This window comes from Mustelus asterias, chromosome 3 (genome assembly GCF_964213995.1).
Source record: "Mustelus asterias chromosome 3, sMusAst1.hap1.1, whole genome shotgun sequence".
In the NCBI taxonomy this organism is placed as follows: Eukaryota; Metazoa; Chordata; class Chondrichthyes; order Carcharhiniformes; family Triakidae; genus Mustelus; species Mustelus asterias.
This window is the reverse complement of record NC_135803.1, coordinates 34,308,052-34,325,443: the sequence shown is the minus strand read 5'-3', so window position 1 is coordinate 34,325,443 and position 17,392 is coordinate 34,308,052. Positions and strand designations below refer to the sequence as shown.

General features: G+C 42.6%; 1 protein-coding gene across 2 annotated transcripts in view; it reads left to right on the top strand.

Annotated features, from left to right (window-relative positions):
• The window catches only part of LOC144489456 (chloride channel protein 2-like), a 563,382-nt gene that overhangs the window by 264,371 nt on the left and 281,619 nt on the right, over positions 1-17,392 (top strand). For both annotated transcript variants that reach the window (XM_078207326.1, XM_078207318.1), the window contains exon 4: positions 11,137-11,265. In XM_078207326.1, coding sequence (XP_078063452.1) covers positions 11,137-11,265 — 129 coding nt within the window. The remainder of the gene's footprint in view (positions 1-11,136; positions 11,266-17,392) is intronic.

Sequence of the window (17,392 nt, the reverse complement as noted above, 5' to 3'; positions counted from 1 at the left end):
CTAATCCGATGATCTAAACAAACTATTTATGAGAAACAAAATGTAATCAGAAAAACAAAAGCCGGGATTTTCCGGTCCTGTTGTGGTGGAACTCGCTGCGGAGGATGCGGTGGGCCAGCCAACGGTCCATTGACTTTCAGCAGGACTGGATTATCCTGATGGCAGGCGTGACTGGAAAATCACACCCCAAGTTTTGATTGACGCAAGTGGGCACTTGAACACAAGCCTTGGGGACAATGTGGTGGTAATACTATATACCTTATTAAGGCTCAATGAAGTGTAGATATGGAGAATTTTCAAAGTATAATTGGTTGGAGAATTAAATTTTATGTATGTGTTTCTGCAAGTTTTAATTGTGAGCCCAGTCTAAATGGAGTGAAGAGTCAGATTACCGGAACTAATGTTCATGTGAAGAATGTTAGGAATATATGAAGATTCATTGAGGTTTGAAGAAAGTACAGAGGTATCTAATTCAATAGTGAAATTAAAAGCTTAAGTTAGTATGAGCAAAAGAAATGCAGCGTGACCGTTTATGGAATGTGCAAGGATAGCTACAAGTTAAGAAAGTGAGCTGGGGAAAAGAATATTCTAGAGCCCTTCATTCTGTTGCATTTTGTGGAAAGGGCAGGTTGTGACTGAAGCTTCTGTTCCTCTTTATAAACATCTTTAGATTCTGACAAACCATCCCATGAACTCAGAGACTAACCCTGCCTTCCTCTCTAATAAATCCCCATCCATCACTGCTATAAAAATTCAAATAGTTTTTTCTTCAAAAAAAACTTAGTTGATATGTAGCCTTTCTAGCTTTCTCAAACCAATTATTTGAAGCTGATTGAGTTAGTGTTCTTCGAGTGAAAACAATTTTCCCATGGGATTAAGTTTTTAAAAAAGTTTTTATTGATTGATGTCACAAGTAAGCTTACATTAACAATATTATTCCTTAAGCTCGATCCTTTACCCATGTCTCTCCAGTTTTACATAAACTGGATCTGGCTTGAAGTCGAAAGGTTATTTGCTAATGAACCAAATTTGTATTTACAAGTTTAATAAAGATGGACTTTTGGGAGGGGCAGTATTTTTGATACAATGCAGTCTTTAAAATGTTGACCCTTTAGAGGATGATATTGGTGAGGTAATAATGGGGAGCACAGAGATGGTGGAGGCACTGAACTAATATGTTGCTTCTGTCTTCACAGTAGAGAATAATGAAAATTTTCCAAAAACTGTACTTAATGCAGAGGAACTTGGTGAAATAACCATCACTAGGGAGAAGGTATTGAATTAACTACTGGGATTAAATGCAGATAAGTCTCCGGGACCTGATGGCCTGCATCCTAGGATAATAAGGGAGGTGGCAGCAGAAATAGTGAATGCATTAGTTGTGATATTTCAAAATTCCTCGGATTCTGGAAAGGTCCCTTCTGGAAAGGTCACATGTTAATGTGACGCCCCTATTCAAAAAGGGAGAAAGGCAAAAAGTAGGAAACTACAGGCTGGTGAGCTTGACCTCTGTGGTGGGGAAGTTGCTGGAATCAATCATTGAGGAGATGACTGACAAAGCCCAATTCACCATTGTCGGCATGGTTTTATGAAGGGTCGGTCATGCTTTACAAACTTGCTGCAGTTCTTTGAGGACATAACCGGCAAGGTGGATAATGAGGAACCTGTGGTTGTGGTATATCTAGACTTTCAGAAGGCATTTGACAAGGTGCCACATAAAAGACTGATCCAGAAGGTGAGATCGTAGGGGATTGGGGGTAGAGTACTAGATTGGACTAAGGATTGACTGACTGACAGAAAGCAGAGGGTTAGGATAAATGGGTCCTTCTCTGGCTGGCAAAATGTAACTAGCAGGGTGCTGTAGGGGCAGTCTTCAGACCTCCACGGTTTACAATCTATATAAATAATCTGCAAGTAGGGACAGGGTGTAACAGCAAAATTTACAGATGATACTAAAATAGGTGGGAAAGCAGGCTGTGAAGAGGAGAAAGATCGGCTAGGAGAATGGGCCAAAACTTGGCAGATGGAGTTTAATGTGGATAAGTGTGAGGTTATGCATTTTGGCCAAAAAAATAGAAAGGCAAATTATTACTTAAATGCAAAGCAGATTCAAAATGTGTCCGGGCAGAGGGATCTGGGTGTCATTGTTCATGAATCACAGAATTTCGGTATGCAGGTACAGCATGCAATCAAAAAGGCCAATGGAATGATAGAATTATAGAATCTGTACAATGCCGAAGGAGGCCGTTCAGCCCATTAAGTCTGCACTGAGTTTCTGAGTATTTTATCCAGGCCCTCTTCCCCCGCCCTTTCCCCATAACGTCTCACATTTACTGAAGAGCTGGGGACTGGGACCGATAGCTCTTTCAAGGATCTGGCCCAGGTGCAATGGGCTGAATGACCTCTTGTATGATTGAATTATTCTGTGATATGAATTCTTATAAATATGAGCTCAAAAAAGCTATCACCCTTTCTTTCCCACTTACTCTATATTCACCATTTCATTCAAGCTCTCATCTTTCCACAAAAAAAAACATGCAACTGCCATTTGAATCTCTGTACGATTCACTTCAATGAACTCCTTGGTAATTTATTTTGCAACTCTTATTACCATTTGACTTTTTAAAAAAGTTTCACTTTACCTCCCTTCCTGCTAATTTTTAATTTATATTTGACTGCTTTAAACAATGTTGTCAATTCACTTAATAATCTTGAGAGATCCAATTATATCACCTCAAAGTTTCTGCTCCTCCAATAAAAACAAATTCAATTTTTACAAACCCCAGTCGCCTCTTCTCCAGGAGGCAAGAACCTGTGTTTTTTTTCCTAATTATGTTTGCTTTTTGACACTTTTATTAAAATGATTTAAGCTGCCTCAGGTGGCAACCAGTAACAATAACCATTCTCTTATTCTCACTGAGCTCCATCTTAAATTCACCTTGGTCCTTGAAACCAAGGCAAAACGTAATCTGATGGCATAATGGAAGGAGGATTTTGGCCAGCCCTACGTTGCATAATTTCCCCATTATAAAACAGCATTTCATCTGACCCACCATGGACAACTTCACAGGGGATGTTGGAAACAAAAAGCATCTCGAGATGGATCCATATGGCGTCCCATTTATTGCAAAGGGACTGGAGTATAAAAGTAGAGGATGTTGGTGAGACCACATCTGGAGTATTGTGCCCAGGTCTCCTTATCTGAGGAAGGATGTGGTGGCATTGGAGGAAGTTCGGAGGAGGTTCACCAGATTGATTCCAGGGTTGAAGGGTTGACGTATGAAGAGAGATTGAACAGTTTGGGCTTATACTTGCTGGTGTTGAGAAGGATGAGAGCTGATCGAGGTATATAAAATACTAAAAGGGATTGATGAGGTAAATAGAGACCAAATGTTTCCCCTTGTGGGGCAATATAGAACAAGAGATCACAGGTAGAGGTTGAGAGACAGTAGATTTAAAACTGAGAGGAGGAACTACTTGCAGAGGGTGGTGAATTTGTGGAACTCACTGCCCCATGGCGTGATGGAGTCTGAATTTTAAATGGTTTTAAGAAGGAGATAGATATATTTCTGAAAACAAAACAGGTTAAAGGGATATGGGGAACAGGTGGGGAGGTGGATTTGAGACCAGGGAGAGATCAGCCATGATCTGATTGAATGGCGGAGCAGGCTCAAAGGGCTGAATTTGCCCACTTCTGCTCCTAATCCCTATGTTCCTTTTTAAAAGCAGCACATCTATAAATCAGCGATCATTTCTTGTATTATTTAAGTATTGCAATTGTGAGTTCTTATTTCGTACTCCAATTAAGCCTTTTTGTCTCTTTTTTTTTCTGCTAAGAAAATATGACCATTGTTACATATCCAAACTTACCTTAAAGTCAAGTAGGGTGTGGGGATTCCCAAGCCCTGACGGGCCTTGGGAGTTTTACATGTGCACAGGCCTGGAGTGAGCAGAGGTAGTTCTTCCACCAGGGGTAGGCCCAGTGTATCTGTGCAAAACAAAAATGGTGCGAAAATGTGGTCATGTAACTGGGAGTGGAATGTCATGATCAGCTGGTGACTCTGTGCTGTGAGCTGTTGAGGTGAAGGCATTCCTTTGGAGCAGCGATATTCTGCTCAGTGTGGCCGGAAGGCTGAAGTTGTGCCTGTGAGTTGGAGTTCAGGAATCAAGGGAATGGGGTCTTGGGAGAGGAGATTGAAACCCTACTGTTGGTGAGGGAGTCTGAGTTGGAGAAACCTTTTAGAGAAAAATCCAAGGCAAGATATTTGAATGCCGGCATTGGACTGGGGTGGGCACAGTAAGGAGTCACACAACAACAGGTTAAAGTCCAACAGGTTTATTTGGAATCACGAGCTTTCGGAGTGCTGCTCCTTCATCAGGTGAGGCCACTCACCTGATGAAGCAGCAGCGCTCCGAAAGCTCGTGATTCCAAATAAACCTGTTGGTCTTTAACCTGGTGTTGTGAGACTTCTTAAGATGTTTGAAGGTGAAGACTGGAATCCCTCATGAGAGAAATAATTCTTTTCAATCTGTGACCTGTGATTATCGAGCAACTAATCAGAGGGCTCTTCTTAACTGCTCTATCACCTTGCTTGAAAACCTCTATTTTCCTGCTTTAATGGGGGGAGCTATGGGCCTAATGGTATTATTGCTAGACTATTAATCCAGAAACTCGACTAATGTTCTGGGGACCCAGTTTCGAATCCCGCCACAACAGATGGTGGAATTTGATTTCAAAAAAAAAATTCTGGATTTAAGAATCTACTGATGACCATGAAACCATTGTTGATTGTTGGAAAAACCCATCTGATTCACTAATGTCCTTCAGGGAAGGAAATCTCCTGTTCTTATCTGGTCTGGTCTACATGTGATTCCAGAGCCACAGCAATGTGGTTGACTCTCAACTACCCTCCAAGGACAACTAGGGATGGGCAATAAATGCTGGCCATCCAATAATGCCTATGTCCCATGAATGAATAAAAAAAAGAACAATCTTAGCTTTAATTTCTGCAAATAATAGAAGTCCTTCATTCCACTATCACCTGGGTAAACCTCCTCTGTATCCTTTTAAAGCTCTGGCATAATTCTTACACAGTAGTGCTCCAGATTGTACACAGTACTCCAGCTGAGGCATGATCCATGATTCATAAAGGTTAACCATGACTTATTTTTGCATTCAAAGCCTTTATTTTCAGAGCTAAGCATCCCATATGCTGTCTTCGCCGACTTCTCAATTCGCTGTGGCACCTTGAGGGATTTATGGACATGTCCTCTGTTCCTGCACATCTAAAAACAGTACCCTTTTGACTATACTGGCTCTCTCCAAGTTGCTTCTTCCAAAATGCATTGATTCAAGCTTAACCTGTGTTAAATTGCATCTGCCATGTGCCTTCCATTTCTCCAGTCTGTGTGTGCCCTGCCGAGCTTACTACTATCCTGCACACTCTTTGCTGTATTGTCAAATTTTGTTTTATCCACCCAGCTTTGAAATTGTATTCCCTCTACACCGCTCCACTTTACTTTAATCATTGGTTCCACTCTGCTGGAAAGAATCTTGAGGTGAGAGGCATTTTGTCATGAAAATTAAAAGCTGGTATTTTAAGTTAGGAACAAAGTACCTTCACTGGCTGTGGTGCATTTATCCGTGACTCATCCATTACAGTAAATTGGCCTCTCTAACTTGTGAATGGCAACTATCAGTTTTTCAAGTTGACAGCATTTCAATCCATGCATCACCTTTGCAGCATTTCACAGGAAGAAATAACTCTATTTACTGTGGAAAAATCAGCTGCAGACTGTTGAAACCAATCATAACAAATGTTTATTTTGATTAGGTTAATGCTTCTGTTAAAAGCTCAGACAGAGCAATGTCGTAAAACAGCAAAACAAAAACACCAGTGATTATCATCATTTTGTCCTTCCAACGCAGGGTCACCATGGACCTGAAGTATTGGATGGAGTTCTTCAGTCCTTCCCACTGGCATGATCTTCTGGCCCCACAAAAGTCAACCCCTGGGCGAGGAATGTAAATCACCACCGACTTCGGTGGGACAGAAAGATCCCATGGGTGACTGGTGGTGAGCCACCTCCACTGCAACAAGGGGTGGAGAATTCCAACCATTAACTCAGTTTCTCTCCACAGATGCTGCCTAACCTGCCGAGTATTTATTGTATGTTTTTATTTCCTATATTCAGCACGTGCAATATTTAATTTGTGATCATCACCAATCTGTTTTAAGGTTTTAAACGCAAAGGCCGGAATTCTCTGGCTGTGGTCACGCCGGCGGGATTCTCCAGTCCCGCCGGCGTGGGGTGACCTCAATGGAAATTCCCATTGACAGCGGCGGGACCAGAGAATCCCACTGCTAGCAAACAACCAGTAAGAAGTCTCACAACACCAGGTTAAAGTCCAACTGGTTTATTTGGTAGCACAAGCCCCTAGCTTTCGGAGCGCTGCTTCTTCTTCAGGTAAGTGGGAGTTCTGTTCACAAACAGGGCATATAAAGACACAAACTCAATTTACAAAATAATGGTTGGAATGCGAGTCTTTACAGGTAATCAAGTCTTAGGCACATGGAGCACACCAGGATGATAGGGAGTGGGATAGCTTGATCTTGGTTTCAGCTTCGGCACAACATCGTGGGCTGAAGGGCCTGTTCTGTGCTGTACTGTTCTAAGTTCTATGTTCTATTAAAGGTACAGACAGTGTGAGTGGAGAGAGGGTTAAGCACAGGTTAAAGAGATGTGTATCGTCTCCAACCAGGACAGTTAGTGAGATTTTGCAAGCCCAGGCAAGTCGTGGGGGTTACAGATAATGTGACATGAACCCAAGATCCTGGTTGAGGCCGTCCTCATGTGTGCGGAACTTGGCTATCAGTCTCTGCTCAGCGATTCTGCGTTGTTGTGTGTAGTGAAGGCTGCCTTGGAGAACGTTTACCCGAAGATCAGAGGCCGAATGCCCGTGACCGGTGAAGTGTTCCCCAACAGGAAGAGAACACTCTTGCCTGGTGATTGTCGAGCGGTGTTCATTCATCCGTTGTTGTAGCGTCTGCATGATCTCCCCAATGTACCATACCTCGGGACATCCTTTCCTGCAGGGCATTCGGCCTCTGATCTTCGGGTAAGCGTTCTCCAAGGCGACCTTCACCACACATGACAACGCAGAGTCGCTGAGCAGAGACTGATAGCCAAGTTCTGCAACATGAGGAAGGCCTCAACCGGGATCTTGGATTCATGTCACACTATCTGTAACCCCCACGACTTGTCTAGGCTTGCAAAATCTCACTAACTGTCCAGGCTGGAGACAATACACATCTCTTTAACCTGTGCTTAACCCTCTCTCCACTCACATTGTCTGTACCTTTAAGACTTGATTACCTGTAAAGACTTGCATTCCAACCATTATTTTGTAAATTGAGTTTGTGTCTTTATATGCCCTGTTTGTGAACAGAACTCCCACTTACCTGATGAAGGAGCTGCGCTCCAAAAGCTAGGGGCTTGTGCTACCAAATAAACCTGTTAGACTTTGACTTCTTACTGTGTTTACCCCAGTTCAACGCCGGCATCTCCACATCATAGCAAACAACCAGCCACCTCCCGCTGGCAGGAAACATGTGGCTAGGAGGCCGGAGAATCTCGCCCAAAATGTTTGAAATTAGTGTTATCGCTGATTTCTTACGAGCTAATCACAGCGACTCAGAATAGGTTAGGATCACCCTCCTTTATTCAAGCATATATGCAGGGAGAGAGCTACTTCAGTTTCTGAAGCAGACTCTGATTTTTACATGAAGACTCTACATATATTTATATCATTTATATCATGCTTCGCATGCACACAGATACTGTTTAAATTTCAATCTAACAATGCATTTGGTTTTACCAAAATAGGCACATCTTGTATTCATCACGCTTAACCTTGGCAATATTTCAGAGACTTCTAACTTATCTTAGTGTGCTTACCCATGCTATACCTTGCTGTCTGACTCCAAAACCTCATTATCGCTGAATAAAGTCAACAGGTACTGTTCTTGCAGTTCGAAATTCTGCTGTCTTTAAGGTGCCAACTTTTGTAACACCGAGGAAACTAGTTTCCTGTAACAAGGCATTATTTTTCGATTATTCTCATATTAATTATTGATTCTTAAACCTCACTACGTAATCATATTAAAGTCTCAACCTTTGTCAGTTTTATTCCTTCACCCTCAACAGCAGCATGTTGGTTAACATTGAAAAGAGGAAGGACAGATTCCTCTTTAGATGCAACCATTTATCGGCACTCAACTCCAAGCTTTCCTTCAATAGTTTCAGCTCAGCATTGTCTTTACTGAAGCCACTCACAATATGGGTGCATAATTTGCTGCAGCAGGACATGGACTGACATCTGCTGTTAGTTAGACTTGTCCTTGCACTTATAGGCTTTTAAATTCTTTTGAATGGTAAATTGTTGAAACTGTGAGCTGGTAACTGTGCAGTGAACAATACCGGGCATCTGGGGCCTGAGTGAACAGGAAAAGGAACTGTGTATCTATCTAAAAAAAATCAGACTGAAGGACTGTAAAACTGACAGGGCAAGAACTGAGAGTGTTGAATTCAATGTCGACTCCAAATGCAGAAAGGGAAATAAAAAACGAGAACCAGAGATTGGATTAAAATATCAATTCAGAAAAGGAAAGTCATTCTTTTCCCATTTTTATATTTGCTACAACAACTTGAAGGAATTAAATTCTATACTTGTATTAGTTAATTTTCAGTGCCAAAGAGTGATTAGTAACTAACACTTTTTTTACTTTGTTAAAAGGGAGTTTACACTGGAATTGAAAGAAGTAATTTTGTGTGTTGAGTTTAGTTCATCTTTACTGTGCAGTTACAGCAACTACATGCCATTCTATGCATTGCAATGTTGAGGCATGGGAAGGTGCCTTGGGAGTGGGTGAGGTGTTGGGTGTGATGGAGGAGTGGACCAGGATAAACCGGAGGCAACGGTCTCTGCAGAATACTGACAGCGAGACTGAGGGGAAGATGTGTTTGGTGATGGCATCATACTAGGGTTGGCAGAAATGGTGGATGATGATCCTTTGAATGCAGGAACTGGTGGCAGAAAGTAAGGACGAAGTGGACCCTATCCTTGTTCTGGGAGGGAGGGGAAGGGATGACAGCAGTGGCGTGAGCGATGGATAAATGTGCTTTTTATCTCATGTAGATAGATAATGGTGAACACCATTAGCCTCATTGTTATTTTGGTAGATAATAATGGCTCATAGTGTTTCTTTAAAAGTTAAATCAGCACAACCCTCATCCAGGTAATCCCACCTACCTCTCGCCTGACACTGTTGTGGGGTAGTGATAGATGGGAAAATGAGTCAGCTACTGCAAATATAGATTGTGTTTCAAAAGATTTCAATTCATAAATTAACACAATCTCTGGGATTACAGTCCCAGTAAAAAGATTCAGACACAGTAAAATGATATTGATGTTCCTGCAACTGCTTATATTTTCAAATTAAAAGTATCAGCAACCTTTCACGATGAATGAAATTAGTCTTGAAAAGATTGAATAACAAAGGGCTTCCAAATGCCAGAAACTGCACCCAAAGTATCAAAGATTACACTTTGTGGGAATGGGAGGGATTTTTTGTTTGCTTTCTTTCATGGGATCGCTGGCGAGACCAGTATTTGTTGCCGTTGCCCTTGAACTGAATGGCTGGCTAGGCCATTTCAGAAGGGCAGTTAAGAGTCAACCACATTGCTGTGTGTCTCGAGCCACGTGTAGGCTAGGCCCCAGGTAAGGATGACAGATTTCCTTCTCTAAAGGACATTAGTGAACCAGATGGGTTTTTTTACAACAATCAATCATGGTTTCATGATCATCATTAGATTTTTAATTCCAGATTTTTATTGAATTCAAATTTCACCATCTGCCATGGTGGGATTTGAACCTGGGTCCCCAGAGCATTATTCTGGGTCTCTGGATTACCAGGAGGGATTTTTTTGTTTACTTTTTTCATGGGATGTTTGTCATCGCTTGTGAGGCCAGCACTTGTTGGCCATCCCTAATTGCCTTTGAACTAGATGGTTTGCTGGGCCATTTCAGAGGGCAGTTAAGATTCAAACACATTGCTGAGAGTCTGGAGTCACATGTGGTCCAATCTAGGTCAGGGTGGCAAATTTCCTTCCCTAAAGGACATTAGTGAACCAGATGGGTTTTTACCACAATGGATGATTGTTTGATGGTCACCATTACTGAGATTAGCTTTCAATTTTGGAGTTAATAATTGATTTGAAAATCCACACACTGCCACGGTGGGTTTGATTCCATGTCCTCAGAGCATTAGTCTGGGCCTCTGTATTACCAGTCTAGTCACCATCTCCTATATATTCCCATCCTTTGGGAATGCATGTCCCTAGGCAGTCCCTGCAAATTGAAGATGGAGGTGGATCAATACCTGCAAAAAATTGACACTGGATTAATCGAGGCATCCTTGGTTGTTGTATATCCTCTCCCAATTTAGACTAGCCAAATAGACTATCTGGTCTTGTACATTTGCATGATATTATGTCATTTGAAAATGAAGGAAGTGGCAGTAGCCACGACCTTAAGCTTTGCAAATATTACAGATAAATAGTGTGTGATCTATTATTCTAATTTTTGGACTAAAACCATTAAAGGAAACCTCTGAAAGTTGTGTGACATGAAAGTTCTTCTGATTTTAAGCTCAAATGGTGTGGCTTTCTTGCTGATGAATCAGTGACTGTTCACCCCCCCCCCCCCCATTGCCCCACACTGACCTCCTTCCCCAAGTTAAAGATAATGCTGAAGATTCATTCAAAACCATTAACCAATGTCATGACTGTTAGAAATGTGAGATTAAACTTATGCTGAGAATCAAATGATTGGTCAATTGATACAATGAAAATGAGACTCTATGTGTAAATATTTGGTGAAAGATGACACTGAATAACTTCTTTGAGCATTGCCAAACAGGATGGCAGCACAGCAATTTGCAATTTTTAATGAAATGTTCAAATTTATAAATAGTATATACCACAGTATATTTTTTAAAATAGTAATGTGAACAGATTAACTGAGAACTCCCTGGACTTCAGTTTAACATTAATTATAATTGCTTGTTTCCACAGCTCAGAAATGGATGTACGGTGGCCTGGAGCACAATGTCTTTCTGCAGTACCTGGCCTGGGTCACTTACCCTGTTGTTCTTATAACCTTCTCAGCAGGATTTGTCCAGATCATTGCTCCTCAGGCTGTAGGTATGTGTCATTTTTCATAACGTGGAAAATACAAAAGGTGTTAACGCTAATGCAGCAATTACTAAAAGTAACATGGCATTAGGCATGTTACTTTTCTGTGAATCATTGATATTGCTGAAAAGGGAGACATGTTGCCAACGCTTTTTGTCATGCACTCATTGTGACAAAAGCAAGAATGCCAAATTTCAAACAATAACAATTTATATGACTAAAGAAAAGTGACACTGATTAAGTGGCAAGTCAAATTTGCAATGGGGAACTATAGGCTCACCATGCTTCTGGGAAAATCATCAAGGGTGTGAAGCTTGAAGATATTACAATTGTTTTCAGAAAACAGATCTCTGTGTATGAATGTATGTCACTTTTCGCGAGCATAAATGAGCTGCATTGCAAGTTCGACTGATTATCTTAAATCGGTTGTTAGTTTACTGTTATAATTTAGGTCAGAAACTCAAGTGTTTTATGAAGTCTGCCTGGATCATATATTTTGCACTTTGAATTTGGCTAGGGTGAGCATGAGATGCTTCACTTCAGTTATGATTCAACTGACCCACTAGGGAGCTTTTATCAAACAAAGTTTATTTAAGTATACAGTTAACATGGACAGAAAAAAATTAGCAGTAACTTTTACCAATTATAAACAAACAAAATTATAATGGTCTATAACCCTTAACAGCTAAACCCTATTCCAACCAAACAAATCCCATAAATAAAACCCTTGCCACAAGTTTAAGGCAGCAAATACTACGAATACTTACGTGATGCTGGAACTTAGTCCTTTGGCTGAATGCTGCAGTTCTCTTGAGACACACACACAAGCTTGAAGTTAGAACAGCTTCCCAAAACACCAGGGAGAGAGACTCTAGTTACTACTAGCGAACCACCAACAGCAGATTTTCCACTCCAGGAAGGCCAGAAAGCCTTACTTCCAGCTAGCCAGTAGAATTTCCAGTACCAGGGAGAGAGAGAGAAACACTGCCTTTCTGTCTGCTGTCCACCCCCTTCTCAACTAAAACTGAAAATGAATCCTTGGATTTTTCTGGGGAGGAACCACCTGACTTTGACTTGTCAATCAATCTTCCATCTCACAATGCAGGGTCATAAAAAATCCCAGAAAGTACCTGAGGCCCAGAGTAAAAATAAACAAAACCCTATTTAAGCCATTGAAGCAGCAATAAAAGGACATTCAACAGACAGCTGGTGCCACAATGAAACCAAAAGGCCAGCTTACAAACATGATTTTAAAAAGGTACACAAACATCACAGTAGCTATTGGCACACTCAGGATTGTTCAGCAAGTGCTCCCTGACTGCAGAATCACATCTAGCAGTAGATGTTTTCTCCAATTTAAGATGTTAATTGAGGGATAAACATTGGCCAGGATAGCAGGTATAACTCCCCCGCTCTTCTTTGAAAGAGTGCCACGAGATCTTTTTGCTTCCATCCAAGCAGACAGATGGAGTTATGCTCATTCATTTGATTTGATCTTGGCCCAATAGTTGTTGTTGTACTAAAGGTGAGATTATTGGTGCCCGCTGTTATTCCAGGATAAATCTGACAGCAGCAGTGTCCCACATGTGCAGTTAAATGTAGAAATCCAGAAGGTGTTCTGGGGGGCAACTTGCTCTTCATTGATGCATTCTTTACAGATGGAACCTGTACAGTAATGACATGAATTTAGGCTAATTAATCATTATTAAACATAGAAATAGAATCCTACAGTGCAGAACAAGGTCATTCAGCCCATCAAGTCTGCACCAACAACAATCCCACCCAGGCCCTATCTCCCTGACACTAAGGGGGAATTTAGCATGACCAATCCACCTAACCCGCACATCTTTGGACATTATTCTCACACTAAAGACAAATTAAAAAGATGGACCTAATTCATTCAGGAGTTTTAACAGCACGATAAGCGATGAGTACTGCTGAACAATCTCTTTGACCTTGAAAAATTAATTTTAGAAATACAGAATCTCATTCCATCAGAGTTAATTTTTCACTTTTAAATTTTTTTTAGCTTTTACTTTTCTCTTTCATGTCTCTGTCTTAATCCCATATCGGCGTCCAAATCTTTATGTGGCAACGTGTACTAAGATTTAAATATAATTTATATTTCTTCCTTTTTTTTTACTTCTTGTTTGCAGTCTCATTAAGAATTTTTCAATCTGATTGGGTGATGAGCTTCCTTGCTCACAGATACCAGGTTTCCCCTGCAGAGGGTGCCACATTGAATCAGATATGCGAAAAGTCAGAATTTCCACTGACAAGCCCTCAGCAATTTCCTGGGCAACTATTCACCAGGTGAACAGCAAATGCCGTTCCTTTGATGCACACAACAAAATTGGAGCCAATATCACCAGTTTGATGCATGTAACTATGAAACATAAACGTAGCTCCCTCTGTTTTAATGGGTTTGTGATCTGTGAACAATCACCCATTATAAATATTACCCCAAATATCTCCTTGATGCTGGCACAATGCTGAGATTGACTCAGAAATAGAATTATGGCCCATAGTTATGATGTGGAGATGCCGGCGTTGGACTGGGGTGGGCACATTAAGAAGTCTCACAACACCAGGTTAAAGTCCAACAGGTTTATTTGGAATCATGAGCTTTCGGAGTGCTGCTCCTTGCTCAGGTGACTCACCTGAGGTTAGTGGTTAGCACTGATGCCTCAAAGCACCAGGGACCCGGGTTCAATTCCAGCCTCGGGTAACTGTCTGTGCGGAGTCTGCACCTTTTCCCTGTGTCTGCGTGGGTTTCCTCCGGGTGCTCCGGTTTCCTCCCACGTCCGAAAGACGTGCTGGTTAGGTGCATTGGCCGTGCTAAATTCTCCCTCAGTGTACCCGAACAGGCGCCGGAGTGTGGCGTCTAGGGGATTTTCACAGTAACTTCATTGCGGTGCTATTGTAAGTCTACTTGTGACACTAATAAATACACGTTAAACTTTAACTTTAAAAACTTTAAAACTTTATCCAAATTCTGAATCACCGATTCTGTCATTTTTAGGAAATTGTAAATGTTGGCTGACAATTTTCAGTGTCATGCTTTGTAAGAACTTTACAAATAGCCAACATGGGAATTTCCCAGTACCTGCTGGCAACCTAAGAGTTAAACTTTTCAGACACTGTAGAGATTATCACTTTAAGACTAACCTCACTGAGTAGGCGTCACGTGGTCAGAATAACCAATCAATTTCTAGTGCAGGGAATCTCTCTCAGCACTAGGTTAAAGTCCAACAGGTTATTTGGAATCATGAGCTTTCAGAGCGCTCCACCTTTATTAGGTGAGTGATAGCTGACCAGGTGACTCACCTGATGAAGGAGCAGTGTTCTGAAAACTCGTGATTCCAAATAAACCTGCTGGACTTTAACCTGGTGTTGTGAGACTTCTTACTGTGCTTACCCCAGTCCAACGCTGGCATCTCCACATCACTGAATCTCTCTAAGGGGAGGAGTTTACATAGTTAGAATGTACTGTGAGCTAGCTTGAAGCATGCAGCTAATGAAGCAACCTTGTAAATAAAGTTTATTTGTTCAAGTTAAGCCTCTGGGAGTACATCTTCACAGGCACATTCTGATATAAACTTATATTGGCTTTCCTATGCTGGCATGAGCACCTGGCACATTATAACCTTCAAGGCTGTGGGCCAAGTGCTGGTAAATGGGATTAAGTGGGAGGTCAGCTGTTTCACATGTGTCAGTGCAGACCCGATGGACCAAAGGGCCTCTTCTGCACTGTATGATTCTATGTTTGAATGTACTTACAAGCAGAGGCGGTGTGAAGTTGAGTATTGGTGTAACAATTACATTAATTGGCACATTTTGCCATGGATTGGTGGGAAATGGGTTTGCATCATGACTTATTGATCTCAGCTGATGCATTGGAGGAGACCCTGTAAGTAGAAAAGGTGCCCCTTCAATAGGAAAGGAGGGAAAGCTGAAAAATCAACTCTTCCACATCTTTTGGGACTGATATGCAGAGCGCACTATACATGGTCCTGCCATGGACTAACTAGTCATTTTCATGAAGGAAGTGACTGATGCAAGTAAAAGCGGAGTAATTTGCCTTGAATGTTTTTGTTGGGCCATCATTGGTCTGGTTAAAGATTGTCAGTTTCACTGGGTAGAAAATCTGAATTGCACTAGTGTTCTAAACACGTCATAGGTCTCTGCCTGTTCTGAGGAGTATGTTGGTCACCTAAATCAAGATTCATTCAAAAATCGCATCAAGCGGTCCCAGGCAACAAGTGGTGATAAACTATTAAGAGTAAATCTGTCTTGCCACTGCCCCATTCAGGCTGAAAAAGGGAGCCATGTAGGACCTAAGCTGCAGCCTGTAACCTTCTCTGTACAGCTGTTAGAGAGATGACAAGGGGCAAAAAAGAATGCTTTCTCTGCTAAAAGATCAGGTGGAATTGGTTCAAGAATTTCACAATGTATACATATCCAAGAATGACATATTAGCTTCCACACGATTCCAGCTCGGAATCAGGTAGAGATTGTAATATGAACTGGAGGGTGGGAATTAGATAGGATTGTCCTGTTTGGGCAGCACCGAGTCTTCCTAACAGTCAGTCCAATACCATGGGGGAGATTCTCTCAGCCCGCTGCACTGCTCTAGCAGCACAATGGGCCGGGAGACATCAGCAGAGGCCATTTTGCTTGCTTCCGCTGAACGCCATGGCTTCCGCAGCAAAGATTTCTGACGTAACCAGCTCCCGTTCTGGAAATCGGCGTGGAGCTGATTATAATATGTAAATGAGCATTTCCATGTCATTAGCGGACTCAGGACTGAAGCCTCCAATAGGCTTGCCCGCTCTGGTCTCGCCCCCTTGGCATTGCCAGTTTGCCCCTTGGGCAGTTCTAGGCGGCAAGGCTGGCACTGCCCAGGGAGTACCCCCCCCCTTACACTCAACCTCCCGGCGGGGCCTCAATGGTCTCTCTTCACTCCAGCGGGGTTTACAACTGCTCCCCACTAACAGGAAACAGGTGGCCCAACCGCACTGGAGTGAAGAGAGACCATTGAGGTCCCCCTGGGAGGTCAGGGGTAAGAGAGGTGCACCCTGGCAGTGTCCAAGGGGCAAACTTGCAATGCCCAAGGGGCACCTTGACACTACCCACCAGGCATCAGGCAGTGCCAAAGGGGCGGGACCTATTGGAGGTAATTATTGCTGGTGGGCCGATCATGGGGCCGGGGCGGCCGGGGGGGGGGGGGGGGGGGGCGGCTTTTGGGCCGATCGTTGGGCTGGGGGGGGCTTTTGGGCCGATCGTTAGGCTGAGGGGGGTCTTTAGCTGCCACTCTGCCAGAGGATTGCTGGCAGTGGGAGGGCAGAGGAGATTGGGGCTGGTCATCTGGGTTAGGGGGGGGGACATGGGGACTGACCCGGAGAGGTCTGAGAGGCCAGCGATCAGGGGGTGGGGGCTTTTTAAATAGTTCATGAAGCTCCACACCTATTTCCAGTGCAGAGTTGACAGTGCTGGAATTCCGGCGCTGGGAGACGTGCTCGGGGCCAGACAGCCAGCGTGGATCGCGTTAATCTGGCCCTGCTGAAATCTCCCATGCCATTGCGCTAAAAAATCAGTAAAAGTTTTAACAACAGCAGGTTAAAGTCCAACAGGTTTATTTGGTAGCAAATACCATTAGCTTTTGGAGTGCTGCTCCTTCGTCAGATGGAGTATTTTGAAAGCAGATTTCCACTCCATCTGACGAAGGAGCAGCGCTCCGAAAGCTAATGGTATTTGCTACCAAATAAACCTGTTGGATTTTAACCTGCTGTTGTTAAAACTCTTACTGTGTTCACCCCAGTCCAACGCCGGCATCTCCACATCTAAAAAATCAGCGCAGCGGGATAGGCGAATTGCCCCCAGAATTCTTTTGGGAGAATCCCAGCCCATTTGTTGAAGTCTGTGAACAGGCAGCTTACCCCCTCAGAGGCACACATCTTAGATAAAAACACGTGGCTGCTTCTGGAAGTTGCATGTTGACATGGCACTAAATAGCATTTGTGCAAAATGTGTTTGTCATTATGAGGTCAAACCACCACATTACCAGGGGAAATTGTTAGCTTTTTAAAACAGTGATTCATGCACAATCACAGATGGAGACAATGAACTGACATAG